The sequence below is a fragment of the Pseudophryne corroboree genome, chromosome 12 (assembly GCF_028390025.1).
Source record: "Pseudophryne corroboree isolate aPseCor3 chromosome 12, aPseCor3.hap2, whole genome shotgun sequence".
NCBI classification, from domain to species: domain Eukaryota; kingdom Metazoa; phylum Chordata; class Amphibia; order Anura; family Myobatrachidae; genus Pseudophryne; species Pseudophryne corroboree.
Window position 1 is genome coordinate 63,662,591 of NC_086455.1, and position 23,211 is coordinate 63,685,801.

A 23,211-nucleotide genomic window follows, 5' to 3' on the forward strand; every position below is an offset into this window, starting at 1 on the left:
TTATTTTTACACTGCAATTTAGATTTCAGTTTGAACACACCCCACACAAATAGAACTCTCTCTGCACATGTTACATCTGCCCCCCCTCAGTTCACATGGTTATGTCCATTAGAGGAAGATTTCGCTTTTGCAAACAACCTTGAATTAGTCCCATTGGGCCTTTTTCAGATTTGTTAGCAAACCAAAAAAGTAAGCAATCAGGAAAAACCATGCTGCACTGAAGGTGGGGCAGATGTAACATGTGCAGAGAGAGTTAGATTTGGGTGGGGTGTAGTCAAACTGAAATCTAAATTGTGTAGAAATTAAGCTGCCAGTATTTACCCTGCACAGAAACAATGTAACCCTCCCAAATCTAACTCTCTCTGCACATGTTACATCTGCCCACCTGCAGTGCACATGGGTTTGTCCAATTGCATACTTTTTTGGTTTGCTAACAAGCCTAAATCACCCCCATTTTACGCATTGAAAATCTCAATAAAAAAATAAAAGGGACAGCAAAAATCTAAAACATACAAGCAAACCCCCCCCCCACAATAGTTGGAAGTTCCAGGTGATATGTGATAATTCAGTATAGATTTCTTCAGTATTCTTTTTACATCATACAGGAGTGGACTGACCACCACAATGAAACATTATACATTTGTCCAGAATAATGTTAAAGAGGTTAGCATGTAATTAGGCCATTATTACTTATTTTCATAACTGTTCTTCATGCTGATAAGGGGGGAAATGTAATAGGGTGTGAGAATCAGAAAGCGAGAGAATTTGGGAGATTTCTCCTGTTTTTTTAAAGTGGCAATCATTTACCCGGCAAAATCAACCTGATTTTGCCATTTAAATGATTGCCACTTTTAAAAAAAACAGGAGAAATCTCCCCAAACCTCTCAGTTTCTGATTCTTACACCCTATTAAATCTCCCCCAATATCTTATACCCCAACCTCATTTTGTCAGTGTTACAGGAAACCACTGTTATCAGATCCCTTGACATGATGTATTGATTGGTATTTTTCAGAGAAACTGCCTGTTAATAAATGACATACATTGGTCTATTGCCACTGTCCCGGTTACCAGAAAATGAATTTCCTGAGATATTAATAAAACTGTCAAAAATCCATATAAGACATAATGGCTAATACATGGATGTTTGTTACAAGTCATTCATTTTATCACTTCCAATTTCACTTAAAATAGCAGGAAAAAAATGAAAAAATCAGGAGACAACTATTTACAAGCTAATTTGTTAAAATATGTTGTTGTTATTATTATTATTATTTTAATGTTTTTACAATAAAACAATCGTTTTGCAATTTTGTGTTATATATTATTCAAATTGGATGACTTAAAAGTTATTAAACATTAATTATCCTGTGAATAAATGAATGTAATGTTAAAATTAGTGACACTGGGGCCTAGGGGGGTAATTCTGAGTTGATCGCAGCAGCAAGTTTGTTAGCAATTGGGCAAAACTATGGGGGTAATTCCAAGTTGATCGCAGCAGGATATTTTGTAGCAGTTGGGCAAAACCATGTGCACTGCAGGGGAGGCAGATATAACATGTGCAGAGAGAGTTAGATTTGGGTGGGTTATTTTGTTTCTGTGCAGGGTAAATACTGGCTGCTTTATTTTTACACTGCAAATTAGATTGCAGATTGAACTCACCACACTCAAATCTATCTCTCTCTGCACATGTTATATCTGTCCCCCCCTGCAGTGCACATGGTTTTGCCCAACTGCTAAAAAATTTCCTGCTGCGATCAACCTGGAATTACCCCCATGGTTTTGCCCAATTGCTAACAAACTTGAGGCTGCGATCAACTCAGAATTACCCCCAATGTGCACTACAGGTGAGGCAGATGTAACAGAGAGAGTTAGATTTGGGTGTGGTGTGTTCCATCTGCAATCTAAATTGCACTGTAAAAATAAAGCAGCCAGTATTTACCCTGCACAGAAACAAAATAACCCACCCAAATCTAATAGGCCCTACACACTGGCCGATCCGCTGCCGAGCTGCCCGACAGCGGATACGGCCGACGGGCGACCCGGCGGCGGGGGGGCAGTGACAGGGGGAGTGAAGTTTCTTCACTCCCCCCGTCACCCGGTTGCATTGAAGTGCAGGCAAATATGGACGAGATCGTCCATATTGGCCTGCATGTACAGCCGACGGGGGACCAGCGATGAACGAGCGCGGGGCCGCGCATCGTTCATCGCTGGAGCCTCCACACTGCACGATATGAACGTTATCTCGTTCATTAATGAACGAGATCGTTCATATCGTGCAGTCATGTTGGCCAGTGTGTAGGGCCCATAACTCTCTCTGCATTGTTAAATCTGCCTCCCCTGCAGTGCACATGGTTTTGCCCAACTGCTAACAAAGTTCCTGCTGCGATCAACTCAGAATTACCCCCTATTTACCATTATTTGTGACATTCCCAGAAAACACCCATTTTTGGGGGATACACGCAAGTATTTAGTATCACCCCAGTGTATGATGGAGAGACAGCTGCAGATATCTCTCAATATCTCCAGGGGGCCTTCCATATCCGACAGCAGCCGCAGCGTCTATAGGTTTCTACGAGGGATGTGATGCTGTCAGATTTAGCAAGCGGAGTTTGGTCACTTCAGCTAACGCCATCTGAAGATGGCATTGTACTGCTGCAGCCTATGGGCTACAATCACCGGGAGAGGTTTCCTCCAAAACCCTCCTTGGCAATGGGTGAATGGGTGTGCAGGAGTCCCGACACAGGAGTGATCACATCAGAGCCACTGTCTATGCGTGTGTCCATTGATACATTCCTGCGGTATAATTGCATATTGCAATACGATTTTGGGCGCAAATATCATGCCAGAATGCGCTGCAAATGTGATTATTGATAAATATTGATTATTGAATTGTACCATTGTTCTTAATGTGTGAGGTGATTCTCAGCATCTCTTCCTATTTATGTATGGACAGCGGGCCAGCACAATGTGTGTTGCATGAAGTTCTTAGTACATACTTGTATTTTGTATGTGGGGCAGAAGAGTGTACCAATGGCCCTTGTAGCTACAGTATATTCAGGTAGAGCATAGCAATTGTTCTTGGGGTCCTCTGTTTTGCTGCCTTGAGCAGGCCAGTAGAGAGCCTGGCTGGGCCTATGTGCTTTTTTGGGGGCGTGGCCTAATCACAGGAGGCGTAGTCATGCACCCTTAGAAAAAATAGTACATTAAGGCGACTCCATGGATACACTGCAGCAGAGCACTTAGCAGCGTGTGCTGGGCTGACAAGAGCTGCTATGTGCTAGGCAAGTATATTGTTATGTTAGGGCTGTAGTACTATGTACTGTACCACTCCAAGGGGGAGATTTATCAAAGCTTGGATAAAGGTAAAGTGGAGAGATATAAAGTATAAACCAATCAGCTCCTAGCTGCCATGTTACAGGCTGTGTTTGAAAAATGACGGCTATTAGCTGATTGGTTGGTACTTGAAGTGTTATGTAGGGAGATGGTATTCTATAGCTCATGGGTCTTCATCCTGTGGCCCTCCAGCTGCTGTGAAACTACACATCCCAGCATGCCCTGCCACAGTTTTGCTATTAAGGTATGCTAAAACTGAGGCAGGGCATGCTGGGATGTGTAGTTCCACAGCAGCTGGAGGGTCGCAGGTTGAAGACCCATGCTATAGCTCATGTCATTTTTTGGCCTGCTGGAATAGACCTGTATATTGAGTTTTGTGTACATATCTCATGCAGCTGAGATTTCAGCCATATGTCAGAAAAAGGTAAGACGGATCAGCTTTTTCGTTGGTGTTTTCACCCAATCATGCCGTGAAGTGCCTGTCTGTGGTCTGTAATCATTGTCACTATTCTGCCACAAAACATACCTCATTTTTCTATAAAGATACCGGAGGTCATTTACGAGGTGCAGAAAAATTGAGAGGTCAGCGCATGGTCAATGACCATGCAAAAGCAGATTTATGGTAAAGGTCATAGAATCACAGGATTTAGTATAAAGATTTTATTTTGTGTTTGACCTTTAGGGGTTTATTTACTTAGCATCGGGTTCTACAACCTGGCGCTTCCGATCGTGTTTATGCCCGAAACTTAAAAGGGCAGTGCTTTTACTAGCTGTGTTATGCTAGTAAAATTATTGCCCTTTTAAGTTTCAGGCATAAACACAATGGGAAGCGCCGGGTTGTAGAACCAGATGCTTAGTAAAAAGACCCTAATGGGCCCTACACATATAAAGATCCGCCGCCGAGCTGCCCGACGGCGGAAACGGCCGACGGGTGACCCGGCGGGGGGGAGTGAAGTTTCTTCACTCCCCCCGTCACACGGCTCCATTGAAGTGCAGGCAAATATGGACGAGATCGTCCATATTGGCCTGCATGCACAGCCGACGGGGAACCAGCGATGAACGAGCGCGGGGCCGCGCATCGTTCATCGCAGGTGACTCCACACTGAAAGATATGAACGGTATCTTGTTCATTAAGGAACGAGATCGTTCATATCTTTGAGGAATATCGGCCAGTGTGTAGGGCGTATTAGTTTCAGATGAATAAGTGGAGAAAAGTGTTGTTCCTCATTCATGGGTCAGCTTTTTCTGCCTGCCATTATATTGGTTGTCAGAGCTCAGCTCTGTGCAGCATTCCCACTGCGTCCCCTTCCCAGTGACACTGTGGCCTACAGACCCCTCTCCAGACCAGACATACAACGTGATTCATTTTGCACTTGTAAAAGGCTCTGTGACGACTCCACACATGAAAAATTATTGGCACCAGTTTTGTCCAGTGAGCTTGCTCTCCATTTCATGTAAATATTGGGCGCACACATCCGGCTTATCAGTTTTGCATGCTTGTGCTGTACCTGTGGCAAATCATGTGTAAAGTTAGTAACCCCCGATGATCACCTCATTCCAGCCATTGTAAAACATTATTTGTGCGGCTTCTCTACAAACACCCTTCCGCATGCAAGGACGCCATCTGGGTTGCTTAGAGAGGTACAAAGCTCAAGTACAAATTACCTGGTGTCCACCAGAACGCAGAGATTACCCCCATTGTTCAGTTGCTACATGATACTGCATAATTACAATTGGGAGTCACAGTGTACCGCATCCAGTTCTCGCACAGATAATGTAGGGCCTAATTCAGATCTGATTGCAGCAGCAAATTTGTTAGCTAATGGGCAAAACCATGGGGGTAATTCCAAGTTGATCGCAGCAGGAATTTAGTTAGCAACTGGGCAAAAACCATGTGCACTGCAGGGGAGGCAGATATAACATGTGCAGAGAGAGTTAGATTTGGGTGTGGTGAGTTCAATCTGCAATCTAAATTGCAGTGTAAAAATAAAGCAGCCAGTATTTACCCTGCACAGAAACAAAATAACCCACCCAAATCTAACTCTCTCTGCAAATGTTATAGCTGCCCCCCCCCCTGCAGTGCACATGGTTTTGTCCATCTGCTAAAAAGTTTCCTGCTGCGATCAACTTGGAATTACCCCCCATGTGCACTGCAGGGGAGGGGGGTGGGGTCAGATATAACATGTGCAGAGAGAGTTAGATTTGGGTGGGTTATATTGTTTCTGTGCAGGGTAAATACTGGCTGCTTTATTTTTACACTGCAATTTAGGTTTCAGTTTGAACACACCCCACCCAAATCTAACCCTCCCCCTCCTGCAGTCTGAAGCTAACAACCCGTCCCTGCAGCCTAACCTAACCCTCGCCTGCAATGTGAATCTAACCCCCCTCACATGTGCGGTTCACCTCTCCTACGTCCCTGATCGTTCGGAATCCCGGCGGTCAGGATCGTGGATTACATTTACCCCACATATCATACATTAGACATCCATCAGTATGCCAACACCATGATTTATCTTTCTGCTGCACTGGAAACCTTGGGGTAAATTTACTAAAGGTTCTAAAAACAAGTGGTAATGTTGCCCATAGCAACCAATCAGATTCTGTCTATCATTTTCTAGGAGGCAATAGAGAAATGATATGCAGAATCTGATTGGTTGCTTTGGGCAACATCACCACTTTTCATTGTTAGAGCTGTTAGTAAATTTACCCTCTAGAGTGCATGGGGAAAAATGCTTCCCCCAGAGAATGTAGTCACTCTCCCAATTATCGTTCATTATAAAAAAACAAGTCTGGATGCGCATTGTGGCTCCCAGTATTTAGCAGAAGCGCTGGTAATCCTCCCCGATGGTTATACATTAATTGCTGTGAATAATTAATTCTTCTCAGCTATCACTTTTCTTTCAGAACTGCAGCTCGCATGTAAGGAGAGCTGTAGTGACATGCTTCTCTGCGGGGTGCTGTGATCGCCACGGAAACCGGCCTGTGCGATACTGCAAACGCTGTCACTCCTATCACCATAGCAACGAGGTTGGCGCAGCATCCTCAGCCGAGTCCCACTTGTTCCAGACCTCCCCGCCTCCTATCAACACGCGGGAGTGTGGTGCAGAGGAGCTGGTGTGTGCCGTGGAAGCAGTAATTAGGTAATAATTGTTCCCACAGTAGTTGTGGTATAGCCCCACCAACATCCTAACCACAAAGTACAGCTATACTACACACTCAGCATCACCAACTCCAGCAGTGGGCATGATGTTAGCATTTATTCCAATTCTAGCCTATAAAAACTTTGGTCAGATTTATCAAGCCTTGGAGAGTGAAAAATTGCACGGTGATAACGTACCATCCAATCAGCTCCTAACTGTCATGTTACAGGCTGTGTTTGAAAAATGACAGTTAGGAGTTGATTGATTGGTACTTTAGCACCATGCAGTTTATCACTCTCCAAGGCTTGATAAATCTGGGCCTTTGTGTGGGCACACAGACCAGATGGACACAGGACATATCTAGGACAAGTTAGAGTTCCGTTAATGTAGAGTTTTTGACCAACTGAGATTGAGAAGTAACAGAAGTCATCTCAAAAAGAATTTGTTTAGTTCTCAGTTGTATTACTGTAATAATGGGGCAGATTTATTAAGCCTGGTGAAGTGATAAAGTGGAAGGTGATAACGCACCAGCCAATCAGCTGACTGGCTAGTGCAGTATCACCTTCCACTTTATCACTTCACCAGGCTTAATAAATCTGCCCCAATGTTCTTTATTGACTTGTCGTATCACTTTGGGATAACTCCTGGTACACATGCAGGTGTCTCTGGCTAGACGACACCTAGTACCTAGTCTAGATGATTTTGCAATGACTTACGTTTATTACATGATTCTCCAGCTTACTTAAGGAAGCCGAGTATCATGCGGAGCAGCGGGAGTGCGAGATGAACCGCAGGAGGCAGATGGGCTTGGCCTCGTCACATCACTCGTTAGACAACACTGACTTTGATAACAAAGATGACGATAAACATGATCAGCGTCTGCTGAGTCAGTTTGGAATCTGGTTTCTGGTGAGATCACTTTCTTTTTTTACTCATTCAATAGAAATGACGATTACCGCTAAATGACATAATACATAAGGGCTCATTTATCAATGCTTGCTAAAACTTGTTGTGAAGGCTAAAACTCATTGTGTATGATAAATAGTGCTCCAGCCAGTCGGCTCCTAACGGTCATGTGTTCAGCATCTAACTGTCATGTGTTTGAAAAATAACAGGAGCTGATTGGCTGGAGCACCATTTATCATACACAATGAGTTTTATCCTTCACAACGAGTTTTATCGCTCATTGGTAAATGAGCCAAATAGTGGGTTTTTTTCGATTGTGCCTCATCCTTTTCGACCATGTCCCGACCACAAACATTGCACACGTTTCCCCCATGTTTGACAGAAGGTTGGTTTGTGATGATCACTGTGTTTGTACATCACAAGCTTCTGGCTGTTAATGTAGCAGTTCTGAATCTGCAAGTATCAGACAAGTTATGGTGGAATTATTGATTGTTCATATTTGGCCCGTGTAACAGGTCAGCCTCTGCACTCCTAGCGAAAACACGCCGACGGAGAGTCTGGCTCGATTGGTCAGCATGGTTTTCCAGTGGTTTCATTCTACAGCCTACATGATGGACGATGAAGTTGGCAGTTTGGTCGAGAAGCTCAAACCCCAGTTTGTCACCAAGTGGCTGAAAACAGTTTGTGACATCCGCTTTGATGTCATGGTGATGTGCCTGCTACCAAAACCTATGGAGTTTGCCAGGGTAATTGCTGTACCTGACGGTATTTTGTGCATAACCTCTCTGATATCAACGCAGCTCATGGTTCATTCTGATGTCACTCTAAAACCCAGGAAAGATGAATCTGTATGGTTTTATCTATCTATCTATCTATCTATCTATCTATCTATCTATCTATCTATCTATCTATCTATCTATCTATCTATCTATCTATCTATCTATCTATCCATATTCAGTGAATTCTGAATTACTCTTTGCTGGGAACCATATATCCAGTTTCATTACTTAAGGAAGGACTCCAGTAACTCTAAATTATAAAGATAGGTACTGAGAATTGAAAGCCCCATTGTTCTGCTAACTGGGGGCAGGAGACTCATTACATTGGGGTTACTGGTTTTATATTACGGTGATACTGTTGTTTCCCTTACTTCATTTTTTTTTATATAAAATAAATCACAGATTTCAAAGATAAACATTTTTAGGAAAAATAATTGGAGCTGTTCTTTTTTCCAGTGTGGTAAAAATCCCTTTGTCTTGTGTCCTCAGGTTGGTGGATATTGGGACAAGTCATGCAGTACAGTCACCCAGCTGAAGGAAGGTCTCAATAGAATTCTGTGCCTTATCCCTTATAATGTAATAAACCAGCCCATCTGGGAGTGTATCATGCCGGAGTGGCTGGAGGCCATTAGGACGGAAGTGCCAGACGCTCAGCTAAAAGAATTCCGGGAGGTCCTCAGGTCAGTAGGATAGGACTTTGGGACTGGAGCCATGGGTGGTGTTGAGTTCTCCTATGGTCAACCAGAATTCCGAATAAAAAAAACTATTTATAAAAAGAGTAATATATTATGGTTAAGTAAGTTTAAATTAGGTGGGAGATATTTCTTATGGAAATTATTATTATACTTTATATTTTTTTATTTATAAGGCACCACCATGTATCTTAAACATAGTAAATGGTAATAGGGTAACATAGTATGAGTAGAATAAACAATGGCAGACAATAGCATAAGCACATAAGTACCAAACATTAATTTCACACCAACTACTGGGTTGCACAGAAAACAAGTTCAAGTGTATGGCAACTCGCTGAAGCTAGCAGGAGCATGCAGTGGTGAATAGATTCAGTGCCCAGTGAGCATATATTCAGCATATGAGAAAGCAAAGGGAGTCCGAGCCGCTGAAAGGAGCAGAGCACTGGTGATATGGACTGAGCTAGGAAAGAACAAGAGGGAGGAGGGCCCTGCCCATAAGAACTTACATATGCAATTCCTTTTAAAATAGACTTTGGTGACCAGAGTCTTGCAAAGGTGTAAAGTGTAGCTGGGGAACCAACCATAGTTTGCCTATTTCTGCTTAAAGTCTGTCATTCATGTCAACCAGTTATCCTAACACAGAATTATTTCTAAACACGTAAAATTAGACAATGATCTCCTTAACAACATGGAGAAAAGACCACCATGAGATACATTTCATTTTCAGTAGAGGCTCCTGTTTGTCCATGTTCCGCATACAGAGGTGCGCACCCGACCTTTCACATTTCTGGAGTTAAATAAAGTATTTTTGGCTTTATTGACAGTAAAATGTTTGATATTGAGATGTGCCCTCTGCCGTTCTCTATGGAGGAGATGTTCAGTTTCATCAGCTGCCGATTCACCGGATACCCATCTTCTGTCCAGGAACAGGCGCTGCTGTGGCTGCATGTGAGTCTTATCTATCATAGCTCTGTCTCTTCTTTATTCGCGTGTTTTGTACAATGTCCAGAAACCAATATGGCTGTTTGGAATTAGCTTTCTCTGACGTCCTAGTGGATGCTGGGTACTCCGTAAGGACCATGGGGAATAGACGGGCTCCGCAGGAGACTGGGCACTCTTAAAAGAAAGATTAGGTACTACTGGTGTGCACTGGCTCCTCCCTCTATGCCCCTCCTCCAGACCCCAGTTAGAATCTGTGCCCGGCCAGAGCTGGATGCACCTAGTGGGCTCTCCTGAGCTTACTAGAAAAGAAAGTATTTGTTAGGTTTTTTATTTTCAGTGAGATCTGCTGGCAACAGACTCACTGCTATGAGGGACTGAGGGGAGAGAAGCAAACCTACCTGCTTGCAGCTAGCTTGTGCTTCTTAGGCTACTGGACACCATTAGCTCCAGAGGGATCGAACACAGGGCCCGACCTCGATCGTCCGTTCCCGGAGCCGCGCCGCCGTCCCCCTTGCAGAGCCAGAAGACGGAAGATCCAGGAGAAAATCGGCGGCTGAAGACTCCGGTCTTCAATAAGGTAGCGCACAGCACTGCAGCTGTGCGCCATTGCTCCCACAGCACACCACACGCTCCGGTCACTGGTGGGTGCAGGGCGCTGGGGGGGGGGGGCGCGCCCTGGGCTGCATAATGTATACCTTTTGGCAAATGTGCACATAATACAGTTATAAACTGTATATGTGCCTAATCCCCCGCCATTAATATTATTAAAAAAGCGGGAGAAGCCCGCCGCGGAGGGGGCGGGGCTATCTCCCTCAGCACACCGGCGCCATTTTCTCTTCACAGCTCCGCTGGAAGGATGCTCTCCCCTGCAGTATACACTACAAGAAGGGTAAAAAAAAGAGGGGGGGCACATAAATTTAGGCGCAAAAGGTGATATAAGCAGCTATTGGGGGAAAATTCACTTTGTGTTAGTGTAAATCCCTCTGTTATATAGCGCTCTGGTGTGTGCTGGCATACTCTCTCTCTGTCTCCCCAAAGGACTTTGTGGGGTCCTGCCCTCAGTCAGAGCATTCCCTGTGTGTGTGTGCAGTGTGTCAGTACGGCTGTGTCGACATGTTTGATGAGGACGCTTACGTGGAGGCGGAGCAGGAGCCGATAAGTGTGATGTCGCCCCCCTGCGGGGCCGACACCATAGTGGATGGATATGTGGAAGGTATTAACCGACAGTGTCAACTCCTTGCATAAAAGGTTCGATGACGTAACAGCTTTGGGACAGCCGGCATCTCAGCCCGCGCCTGCCCAGGCGTCTCAGAGGCCATCAGGGGCTCAAAAACGCCCGCTACCTCAGATGGCAGACACAGATGTCGACACGGAGTCTGACTCCAGTGTAGACGAGGATGAGACAAATATACAGTCCACAAGGGCCATCCGATGCATGATTACGGCAATGAAAAATGTGTTGCACATTTCTGACATTAACCCGCTCACCACTAAAAAGGGTATTATGTTTGGGGAGAAAAAACAGCCAGTGACTTTTCCCCCATCTGATGAGTTAAATGAATTGTGTGAAGAAGCGTAGTGTTCCCCAGATAAGAAATTAGTGATTTCTAAGAGGTTACTAATGGCGTACCCTTTCCCGCCAACGGACAGGTTGCGTTGGGAAACATCCCCTAGGGTGGACAAGGCGCTCACACGCTTATCAAAAAAGGTGGCACTGCCGTCTCAGGATACGGCCGCCTTAAAGGAGCCTGCAGATAGAAAGCAGGAGGCTATCCTGAAGTCTGTGTATACACACTCAGGTACTATACTGAGACCTGCAATTGCTTCAGCATGGATGTGTAGTGCTGCTGCAGCGTGGTCTGATACCCTGTCAGATAATATTGATACCCTCGACAGGGATACTATTTTGCTAACCATAGAGCATATTAAAGACGTCGTCTTATATATGAGGGATGCACAGAGGGATATTTGCCGGCTGGCATCTAGAATTAATGCAATGTCCATTTCTGCCAGGAGGGTATTATGGACCCGGCAGTGGACAGGTGATGCTGATTCTAAAAGGCACATGGAGGTTTTGCCTTATAAGGGTGAGGAATTGTTTGGGGATGGTCTCTCGGACCTCGTATCCACAGCAACAGCTGGGAAATCGACATTTTTACCTCAGGCTCCCTCACAACCTAAGAAAGCACCGTACTATCAGGTACAGTCCTTTCGGCCTCAGAAAGGCAAGCAGATCAAAGGTGCTTCCTTTCTGCCCAGAGGCAGGGGGAGAGGGAAAAAGCTGCACCAGACAGCCAGTTCCCAGGAACAAAAATCCTCCCCTGCTTCCACTTAGTCCACCGCATGACGCTGGGTCTCCACAGGTGGAGCCAGGTGCGGTAGGGGCGCGTCTCCGGAACTTCAGCGACCAGTGGGTTCGCTCACAGGTGGATCTCTGGGTTCTACAAGTGGTATCTCAGGGATACAAGCTGGAGTTCGAGGCGTCTCCCCCTCGCCGTTACCTCAAATCAGCCTTGCCAGCTGCTCCCAAGGAAAGGGTGGTAGTACTGGCAGCAATTCACAAGCTGTACCTTCAGCAGGTGATAATCAAAGTTCCCCTCCTTCAACAGGGACGGGGTTACTATTCCACAATGTTTGTGGTACCGAAACCAGACGGTTCGGTGAGACCCATTCTAAATTTGAAATCCTTGAACACTTATATAAGGAAGTTCAAGTTCAAAATGGAATCGCTCAGGGCGGTTATTGCAAGCCTGGAAGAGGGGGATTTTATGGTGTCACTGGACATCAAGGATGCTTACCTACATGTCCCCATTTACCCACCTCACCGGGAGTACCTCAGGTTTGTGGTACAGGACTGTCATTACCAATTCCAGACGTTGCCGTTTGGTCTGTCCACGGCACCGAGGGTATTTACCAAGGTAATGGCCGAAATGATGATACTCCTTCGAAAGAAGGGAGTTATAATTATCCCGTACTTGGACGATCTCCTTATAAAGGCAAGGTCCAAGGAGCAGTTGTTAGTCGGAGTAGCACTATCTCGGGAAGTGCTACAACAGCACGGCTGGATTCTGAATATCCCAAAGTCGCAGCTGATTCCTACGACGCGTCTGCTGTTCTTGGGCATGATTCTGGACACAGAACAGAAGAAGGTGTTTCTCCCGGAGGAGAAGGCCCAGGAATTGTCATCTCTGGTCAGGGACCTCCTGAAACCAAAACAGGTGTCGGTGCATCACTGCACGCGAGTCCTGGGAAAGATGGTAGCTTCTTACGAAGCAATTCCCTTCGGCAGGTTCCATGCAAGGATCTTTCAGTGGGATCTGTTAGACAAGTGGTCCGGATCGCATCTTCAGATGCATCGGTTGATCACCCTGTCCCCGAGGGCCAGGGTGTCTCTGCTGTGGTGGCTGCAGAGTGCTCATCTTCTCGAGGGCCGCAGATTCGGCATTCAGGACTGGGTCCTGGTGACCACGGATGCAAGCCTCCGAGGTTGGGGGGCAGTCACTCAGGGAAGAAACTTCCAAGGACAGTGGTCGAGTCAGGAGACTTCCCTACACATAAATATTCTGGAACTAAGGGCCATTTACAATGCCCTAAGTCAAGCAGAACCCCTGCTTCAAAACCAACCGGTGCTGATTCAGTCAGACAACATCACGGCGGTCGCCCATGTAAACCGACAGGGCGGCACAAGAAGCAGGATGGCGATGGCAGAAGCCACAAGGATTCTTCGATGGGCGGAGAATCACGTGCTAGCACTGTCAGCGGTGTTCATTCCGGGAGTGGACAACTGGGAAGCAGACTTCCTCAGCAGGCACGACCTCCACCCGGGAGAGTGGGGACTTCATCCAGAAGTCTTCAAGCTGTTTGTAAATCGTTGGGAAAGGCCACAGGTGGACATGATGGCGTCCCGCCTCAACAAAAAGCTAAAAAGATATTGCGCCAGGTCAAGGGACCCTCAGGCGATAGCTGTGGACGCTCTAGTGACACCGTGGGTGTACCAGTCGGTTTATGTGTTCCCTCCTCTTCCTCTCATACCAAAGATACTGAGGATAATAAGAAAGAGAGGAGTAAGAACTATACTCATCGTTCCGGATTGGCCAAGAAGAACTTGGTACCCGGAACTACAAGAAATGATCTCAGAGGACCCTTGGCCTCTGCCGCTCCGACAGGACCTGCTACAGCAGGGGCCCTGTCTGTTCCAAGACTTACCGCGGCTGCGTTTGACGGCATGGCGGTTGAACGCCGGATCCTAATGGAAAAGGGCATTCCAGATGAAGTAATTCCTACGCTGATAAAAGCTAGGAAGGATGTGACAGCAAAACATTATCACCGCATATGGAGAAAATATGTTGCTTGGTGTGAGGCCAGGAAGGCCCCAACAGAGGAATTTCAGCTGGGTCGATTTCTGCACTTCCTACAGTCAGGAGTGACTATGGGCCTAAAATTGGGATCCATTAAAGTCCAGATTTCGGCCCTGTCTATTTTCCTTCAAAAAGAACTGGCTTCACTGCCTGAAGTTCAGACGTTTGTTAAGGGAGTGCTGCATATTCAGCCCCCTTTTGTGCCTCCAGTGGCACCGTGGGATCTCAACGTTGTGTTGGATTTCCTAAAATCCCACTGGTTTGAGCCACTTCAGACCGTGGAGTTGAAGTATCTCACGTGGAAGGTAGTCATGCTGTTGGCCTTGGCCTCAGCTAGGCGTGTGTCAGAATTGGCGGCTTTGTCCTGTAAAAGCCCATATCTGATTTTCCATATGGACAGGGCAGAATTGAGGACTCGTCCCCAATTTCTCCTAAAGGTGGTATCAGCGTTTCATTTGAACCAACCTATTGTGGTGCCTGCGGCTACTCGGGACTTGGAGGATTCCAAGTTGCTGGACGTAGTCCGGGCCCTGAAAATCTATGTTTCCAGGACGGCTAGAGTCAGAAAAACTGACTCGCTGTTTATCCTGCATGCACCCAACAAGCTGGGTGCTCCTGCTTCAAAGCAGACTATTGCTCGCTGGTTCTGTAGCACGATTCAACTTGCACATTCTGCGGCTGGACTGCCGCATCCTAAATCAGTAAAAGCCCATTCCACGAGGAAGGTGGGCTCTTCTTGGGCGGCTGCCCGAGGGGTCTCGGCTTTACAACTTTGCCGAGCTGCTACTTGGTCGGGATCAAACACTTTTGCAAAATTCTACAAGTTTGATACCCTGGCTGAGGAGGACCTTGAGTTTGTTCATTCGGTGCTGCAGAGTCATCCGCACTCTCCCGCCCGTTTGGGAGCTTTGGTATAATCCCCATGGTCCTTACGGAGTACCCGGCATCCACTAGGACGTCAGAGAAAATAAGAATTTACTCACCGGTAATTCTATTTCTCGTAGTCCGTAGTGGATGCTGGGAGCCCATCCCAAGTGCGGACTTTCTGCAATACATGTATATAGTTATTGCTTAACTATAGGGTTATTGTTATGAGCCATCTGTTGAATGAGGCTCAGTTGTTGTTCATACTGTTAACTGGGTATAGTTATCACAAGTTGTACGGTGTGATTGGTGTGGCTGGTATGAGTCTTACCCTGGATTCCAAATCCTTTCCTAGTAATGTCAGCTCTTCCGGGCACAGTTTCCCTAACTGAGGTCTGGAGGAGGGGCATAGAGGGAGGAGCCAGTGTACACCAGATATAGTACCTAATCTTTCTTTTAAGAGTGCCCAGTCTCCTGCGGAGCCCGTCTATTCCCCATGGTCCTTACGGAGTACCCAGCATCCACTACGGACTACGAGAAATAGAATTACCGGTGAGTAAATTCTTATTTTTACAATACCACATTTGAAGGACTGCCATTGGCCTTCAACTAGAGGGCTTTGGTGGCACTGTTGGTGGCATTATTCGTAACATTAGAAAAGAAATTCTTCAACATCATCAAAGCAAAGTCTTCTAGAGTGATAGAAGCAGAAGCTTGGTTTGGAAGGTCTGCATGGAGTAATCTACAGTAGCTTATATGATTTGCATGCGTCACATAAAGGAGCAGGTGTATTGAGCCTGGAGAGGGGATAACAAAGTGATAAAACAGGGCTAAATGTAAGGTTATATAACGCACCAGCCAGTCAGCTCCTACCTGTCTTTTTTTTAGCTGGTGTGTTATCACCTTGCGCTTATCACTGCTTTATCATTTCTTTATCCCTTCTCCAGGTTAATACATCTGCCCCAACGTATGATAGATCCTGTGACTAGACCTGTATTTTCAGCTTTTGTTTATATATTTCCTTTCTGTGTTCATCTCAAAGGTCCTGTCAGAGCTGGATATAGTGGTCCCTCTCCAGCTGCTGATCAGCATGTTTTCTGATGGAGTGAACTCGGTTAAGGAGTTGGCCAATCAGAAGAAAGTGCGGGTCACAGAACTTTCAGGAAATGTCCCCAGTCACAGGGTAAGCCAGAAAGTAGCATTTCTCTTTCATGTCCATGTTTCCTGCATGATGAAGTGCTATCTGTTAGCGCTTCAATGCCCGCATAACCCTTCCGCGGTCTCTCCTGTTATTTCCAGCTCTGCAGCAGGGGTGTCTATGTATAACACGGCTTGATGCCTGATAACAGATACTGACCTGCGCTGACTATTATTCTCTTTGGGGGTCTAAGAGATACATTTACTAAGCAGGGCTGTGTTTTGATCTTAATATAATTGTCATATCAAATTTTGGGGTTAAAACCACCAAGAAGCAGCGGCTTGCAAAAGCCTTGGCCTAGTAAATGTTCCACAGACAGTCTTAAGTGTTTCTCGGGTGATATTTTTGTCAACATATATCACAGTGATAATGACATGGCTTATATACCAAATTGATTATTGTACTAGTCTCTTTTACATTTAAAAAAAAGAAAAAATTGTAGAAATTAAAAATGTTTGGGCAGGAATGTCTTAAGAACATAAGAGATACGTAAGAGATGAAAAGCATCGTCCTGATATATCAAATGTGGAAGAGTTATTGTGGCGGCACAAGTACCCCCCTGATACTTGTTAAAAAGGCACTGGCTCATGTCTGTAAAGTTTGGGGTTTAATGGCTCATTAAGCACTGCGATAGACTGTCTCTTGCAGCTCTTATAGCATACTGGGATGGTTCCAGAACTGAATACAAGACTGTGTAATTGTTGCATTCTATGTCTCTTGCAGGGCAGCATTGCATCAGATCCGGGGCGACGTGTTTTGCACAGTATGCTGAGCCCTTTCCCTAGTCCCTTTCATAGTCCTTTCCGCAGCCCCATGCGCAGCCCTTTCCGGAGTCCCTTTAAGAACTACAGCCATCCTGCTGGCAGAACCATTGACTTCGACTGCGATGACGACGAGATGAATCTGAACTGTTTCATCCTTATGTTTGATCTCATCCTGAAGCAGGTACAGCGCACACATGAGCGAGCAATCCTGGGGATTTGCACACTTTGGAAAATGACTGCTTGAGTTTGTATGGAGGGATCCAGCCAGTTTGGGGTCATCATTTTCTGGCAGCAGAGTAATAAAGGGTGATATTTTGTTATAAGTAGAGTTTAAGCTTACAGTTCTGCCTATAAGTATGTCATTGGCAATATTTACCAATTGCTGGAGCCTAAAACCAATGGACTTTGGGGGTCATTCCGACCCGTTCGCACGCAGTGAACGGGTCGGAAATGCGCATGCGCGGTGGACGATTGCGCACACGCATCGTTGCCTGGCGATGATCGTCGCCGGGCAAAGGCGCCGCCAGCAACAAATGTGATCACAGCGGCGATCGCAAGAAGATGGGCAGGCGGGAGGCGTTCCGGGGCAGATACTCACCGTTTCCAGACATTTTCGGGGAGTGGTAAGAAAAACACAGGCGTGTCCAGGCGAACGGAGGGCAGATGTCTGACATCAAAGCCGGGACCTGCATCGCTGGAGCCGTCGCACAGGGTAAGTATGTCCAGGGCTAGTCTTGTTTTGTGTGAAACTTCGAGCGTTCACAGCCCCGCTATGCTAAAATACACTCCCCCATAGACGGAGATTAGTTGATCGCACCAGCAGCAAAAAGTTGCTTGGTGCGATCAACTCGGAATGAGGGCCCTTGTGCTATGAGAATGTAACATGCTGTAGAAACAAAAATGGAAGAGGATAAAATACATGCCGCCAGTCTGAGCTAAACATATAGAGTTCTGAATTTTCTAATGATAGAAAGTGGACAGATTGGGGCCTCCCCCCACTAAATATGGGGTTGGACCATGAACACAAGATTTCATGGTCCAGTTTTGCAGGATGAGATATTTTCACTAGATTCAAGGGGCGGAGAGAAACATTTAGGGGGCGCTCCTGTTTTCTGCTGTTTTCTGAGGGGGCTGCAGAGAATATTTGTTTTCTGCAAAATAGCTTAAATGTACACGTTATTGGAGATGGTGGTAACCGTCTTCTTAACAAGTTACAGTATGCATTACATGCAATAAGAGAGTTGGGGGGGTAAATGTAATATGGTCCGAGTTGCCGGAGTCCGGGATTTCGTATGAGAATGGCTGTATTTTTAAATCAGTCACCAACCTGGTTTTGCCTTGTATTTGCTTGCCGCCTTGAAATTACGGCCATTCTCGGATGAAATCCCGGTCCTCCGGCAACGTGGACCCTATTATATTTTCCCCCTGGTGACCTCTTGTTCTCGTGATTCATTTAAGCTATAAATAAGGCTAAACCAATCAATATTTTAGAAGATAAAGAGCCTGATTCAGAGGTGGAAGCTGCTGCATCCACTCTAATGTCTGTTGCAGGAGTCGCGGGTACGATAATATGAAAAAAAGGGTCAGTCTTCCCCTTGTGTATTAGCATGCGCTGGAGAGTACAAGCCCCGAGACGCCCACTCTCTGTCCCCGTGCACGCTGTAACTCCACCAATGGTTCTAGACACTCCACCATCAGCGCACCATTGCATGCACCATCAACATTTGCACCAGCCTATATCAGACGCAGTTTCCCCATCTGAAGTGGACATTTTGGAAGCCGCTGTGTGCCTGATAACGTAGCCGCTGCCACTACCCTGTCCATGACATTCCCATAACACAATATGTATTTTGTTGCGTTCACTCGAGGCCACCCTCCTAGACACCGCCCAGGGACCATCCAGCGCTTTACCTCTTGAATTCTGATACCACTGGTCCCGTACACCTAGGGAAACGCATGCGCCTTCATTTTTCTGAATTATTTCTGCATGCACAGTTGCAAATAATTGCTGAACTACATGAAAATCGAAATAGCGCTCGGTGTCCGTGTGCGCCGCTGAATCAGACCCAAAATATTAAATTGAAAATTAATTATGAGTGGTCCTGACATTTTAGCAGGATTGATGATGACGTGACCGTTTCATTCTCTACACCACTTGATTTCCAACCGTTTCATTCTCTACACCACTTGATTTCCAATCACACAAGTAGATGCATAATGATTTGCTGGGAGCAGTTCCCAATACTGGAATGCGGGTGCATCTCTGTGCGTACAGCAGGCTGATAAATATACCCATTGGCACATATAGAAAGGTTTTATGCTCCCACAGGCTTTATGCATTCATAAATGACCAGAGGGGGAACCATAAACCATCTTTCCTACATTTGCGTGGGTGTTATGGTAATATGTTAATGTATAGGTGCTGTACAGGGAATCCAGTCAGTTAAGAAGACCTCTGTCCCTCTTCTAGATGGAATTGCAGGATGATGGAATCACCCTGGGACTAGAGAACAGTCTGCCCAAGGACATCATATCTATCATAAACAACGTGTTCCAGGCCCCCTGGGGTGGATCTCACACCTGCCAGAAGGATGAGAAAGCCGTGGAGTGTGGCCTGTGTCAGTCCAGCATCTTGTGTTATCAGATGGCCTGTGAGTTGCTGGAACGCTTGGCTCCGAAGGCGGAGATCCGACTGGTGGTGAGTGTCCAGCCCAAGGCCTACATACTGGGGTCTTCCTCTTTTAGCAGCCGGCATTGCCATAGAACACTGCAGAAGACAGACCTAGTTACGCAGCTGAGTTTAGTAACATTAGAAGAAGGGAAATACTTTCAGTTTGTAAGGAGAGAACTAGCTCAGTTCCCGGCATAGTCCAAACAGTCAGGTGGAGTCCATCATATGGGAGCCAGCCCCATTGTACTGGACACATCTTGTCTGCTGGTTGAAACTTTCTAGGTTGCCTTCTACTATTATCATTATACGTTGCCAGGTGTCTGGTCAGCCTTTAAATGTAATGTAATGTTTCAGAATAAGGTTGTTTGGGGTGGTACATCAGAACCCCACAGACTGTAGTACAGCCAAGAATTTCCACAAACCCATTTGCTCTATATATTAAGGATCTTCTATGAAGTGTTGACACCAGATGTTGGCATGGGCACAATGTTTAATGTATCAGGTCGACATTATGCATGTTGACAGTTGGCATGTTGGCATAACATTATCACAGTGTCATATCATAACCTTACAACTAACCCTAACCGCAGCCTACCCCTCACCTATACTGTGAATGTTGACATTTGCACTGTTGTCATTTCTCTAACGTCCTAGTGGATGCTGGGGACTCCGTCAGGACCATGGGGATTAGCGGCTCCGCAGGAGACAGGGCACAAAAAGTAAGCTTTTAGGATCACATGGTGTGTACTGGCTCCTCCCCCTATGACCCTCCTCCAAGCCTCAGTTAGGTTTTTGTGCCCGTCCGAGCAGGGTGCAATCTAGGTGGCTCTCTTAAAGAGTTGCTTAGAAAAAGTTTTTAGGTTCTTTATTTTCAGTGAGTCCTGCTGGCAACAGGCTCACTGCTACGAGGGACTTAGGGGAGAGAAGTGAACTCACCTGCGTGCAGGATGGATTGGCTTCTTAGGCTACTGGACACCATTAGCTCCAGAGGGAGTCGGAACACAGGTCTCGCCCTGGGGTTCGTCCCGGAGCCGCGCCGCCGACCCCCCTTGCAGATGCTGAAGATTGAAGAGGTCCGGAACCAGGCGGCAGAAGACTTTCAGTCTTCATCAGGTAGCGCACAGCACTGCAGCTGTGCGCCATTGTTGTCAGCACACTTCACACAGCGGTCACGGAGGGTGCAGGGCGCGGGGGGGGGCGCCCTGGGCAGCAATGTATAATACCTGTATGGCGAAAAATACATCACATATAGCCCTTGAGGCTATATGGATGTATTTAACCCCTGCCAGATATCACAAACTCCGGAGAAGAAGCCCGCCGAAAAGGGGGCGGGGCCTATTCTCCTCAGCACACAGCGCCATTTTCCCTCACAGAAATGCTGGTGGGAAGGCTCCCATGCTCTCCCCTGCACTGCACTACAGAAACAGGGTTAAAACAGAGAGGGGGGGCACTGATTTGGCGATATGAATATATATATAAAATGCTATAAGGGAGGAACACTTATATAAAGGTTGTCCCTGTATAATTATAGCGTTTTGGTGTGTGCTGGCAAACTCTCCCTCTGTCTCCCCAAAGGGCTAGTGGGTCCTGTCCTCTATCAGAGCATTCCCTATGTGTGTGCTGTATGTCGGTACGTGTGTGTCGACAGGTATGAGGAAAATGTTGGTGAGGAGGCGGAGCAAATTGCCTGTAATGGTGATGTCACTCTCTAGGGAGTCGACACCGGAATGGATGCCTTATTTATGGAATTACGTGATAATGTCAACACGCTGCAAGCCGGTTGACGACATGAGACGGCCGGCGATCAAATTAGTACCTGTCCAGGCGTCTCAAACACCGTCAGGGGCTGTAAAACGCCCATTTACCTCAGTCGGTCGACACAGACCCAGACACGGACACTGATTTCAGTGTCGACGGTGAAGAAACAAACGTATTTTCCTTTAGGGCCACACGTTAAGGGCAATGAAGGAGGTGTTACATATTTCTGATACTACAAGTACCACAAAAAAGGGTATTATGTGGGATGTGAAAAAACTACCTGTAGTTTTTCCTGAATCAGATAAATTAAATGAAGTGTGTGATGATGCGTGGGTTTCCCCCGATAGAAAATTATTGGCGGTATACCCTTTCCCGCCAGAAGTTAGGGCGCGTTGGGAAACACCCCTTAGGGTGGATAAGGCGCTCACATGCTTATCAGAACAAGTGGCGGTACCATCTACAGATAGGGCCGTACTTAAGGAGCCAGCTGATAGGAGGCTGGAAAATATCCTAAAAAGTATACACACACATGCTGGTGTTATACTGCGACCAGCGATCGCCTCAGCCTGGATGTGCAGAGCTGAGGTGGCTTGGTCGGATTCCCTGACTAAAAATATTGATACCCTTGACAGGGACAGTATTTTATTGACTATAGAGCATTTAAAGGATGCATTTCTATATATGCGAGATGCGCAGAGGGATATTTGCACTCTGGCATCAAGAGTAAATGCGATGTCCATATCTGCAAGATGTTTATGGACACGACAGTGGTCAGGTGATGCAGATTCCAAACGGCACAAAGATGTATTGCCGTATAAAGGGGAGGAGTTATTTGGGGTCGGTCCATGGGACCTGGTGGCCACGGCAACTGCTGGAAAATCCACCGTTTTTTACCCTAAGTCACATCTCTGCAGAAAAAGACACCGTCTTTTCAGCCTCAGTCCTTTCGTCCCTATAAGAGTCATATCTGCCCAGGGATAGAGGAAAGGGAAGAAGACTGCAGCAGGCAGCCCATTCCCAGGAACAGAAGCCCTCCACCGCTTCTACCAAGTTCTCAGCATGACGCTAGGACCGTACAGGACCCCTGGATCTTACAAGTAGTATCCAAGGGGTACAGATTGGAATGTCGAGACGTTTCCCCCTCGCAGGTTCCTGTAGTCTGCTGTACCAATGTCTCCCTCCGACAGGGAGGCAGTATTGAAAACAATTCACAAGCTGTATTCCCAGCAGGTGATAATAAAATTACCCCTCCTACAACAGGGAAAGGGGTATTATTCCACACTATATTGTGGTACTGAAGCCAGAAGGCTAGGTGAGACCTATTCTAAATCTGAAATATTTGAACACTTACAAAGGTTCAAATCCAGATGGAGTCACTCAGAGCAGTGATAGCGAACCGGGAAGAAGGGGACTATATGGTGTCCCGGGACATCAGGGATGCTTACCTCCATGTCCCAAAATTTGCCTTTCTCACCAAGGGTATCTCAGGTTCGTGGTACAGAACTGTCACTATCAGTTTCAGACGATGCCGTTGGATTGTCCAAGGCACTCCGGGTCCTTACCAAGGTAATGACCGAAATGAGGATTCGTCTTCAAAGAAAATGGACGACCTCCTGATAAGAACAAGGTCCAGAGAACAGTTGGAGGTCGGAGTAGCACTATCTCAAGTAGTTCTACGACAACACGGGTGGATTCTAAATATTCCAAAACCGCAGTTGTTCCGACGACACGTCTGCTGGTCCTAGGGATGATTCTGGACACAGTCCAGAAAAAGGTGTTTCTCCCAGAGGAGAAAGCCAGGG

At 46.3% G+C, this 23,211-nt stretch overlaps 1 protein-coding gene across 1 annotated transcript in view; it reads left to right on the forward strand.

Moving 5' to 3' along the window:
* UNC79 (unc-79 homolog, NALCN channel complex subunit) overlaps positions 1-23,211 on the forward strand; it is a 438,710-nt gene that overhangs the window by 133,561 nt on the left and 281,938 nt on the right. Inside the window, exons 11-19 of the mRNA XM_063947577.1 lie at positions 3,730-3,758; positions 6,239-6,474; positions 7,212-7,383; positions 7,896-8,126; positions 8,649-8,839; positions 9,679-9,802; positions 16,061-16,201; positions 16,940-17,161; positions 19,451-19,678. Coding sequence (XP_063803647.1) covers positions 3,730-3,758; positions 6,239-6,474; positions 7,212-7,383; positions 7,896-8,126; positions 8,649-8,839; positions 9,679-9,802; positions 16,061-16,201; positions 16,940-17,161; positions 19,451-19,678 — 1,574 coding nt within the window. The remainder of the gene's footprint in view (positions 1-3,729; positions 3,759-6,238; positions 6,475-7,211; positions 7,384-7,895; positions 8,127-8,648; positions 8,840-9,678; positions 9,803-16,060; positions 16,202-16,939; positions 17,162-19,450; positions 19,679-23,211) is intronic.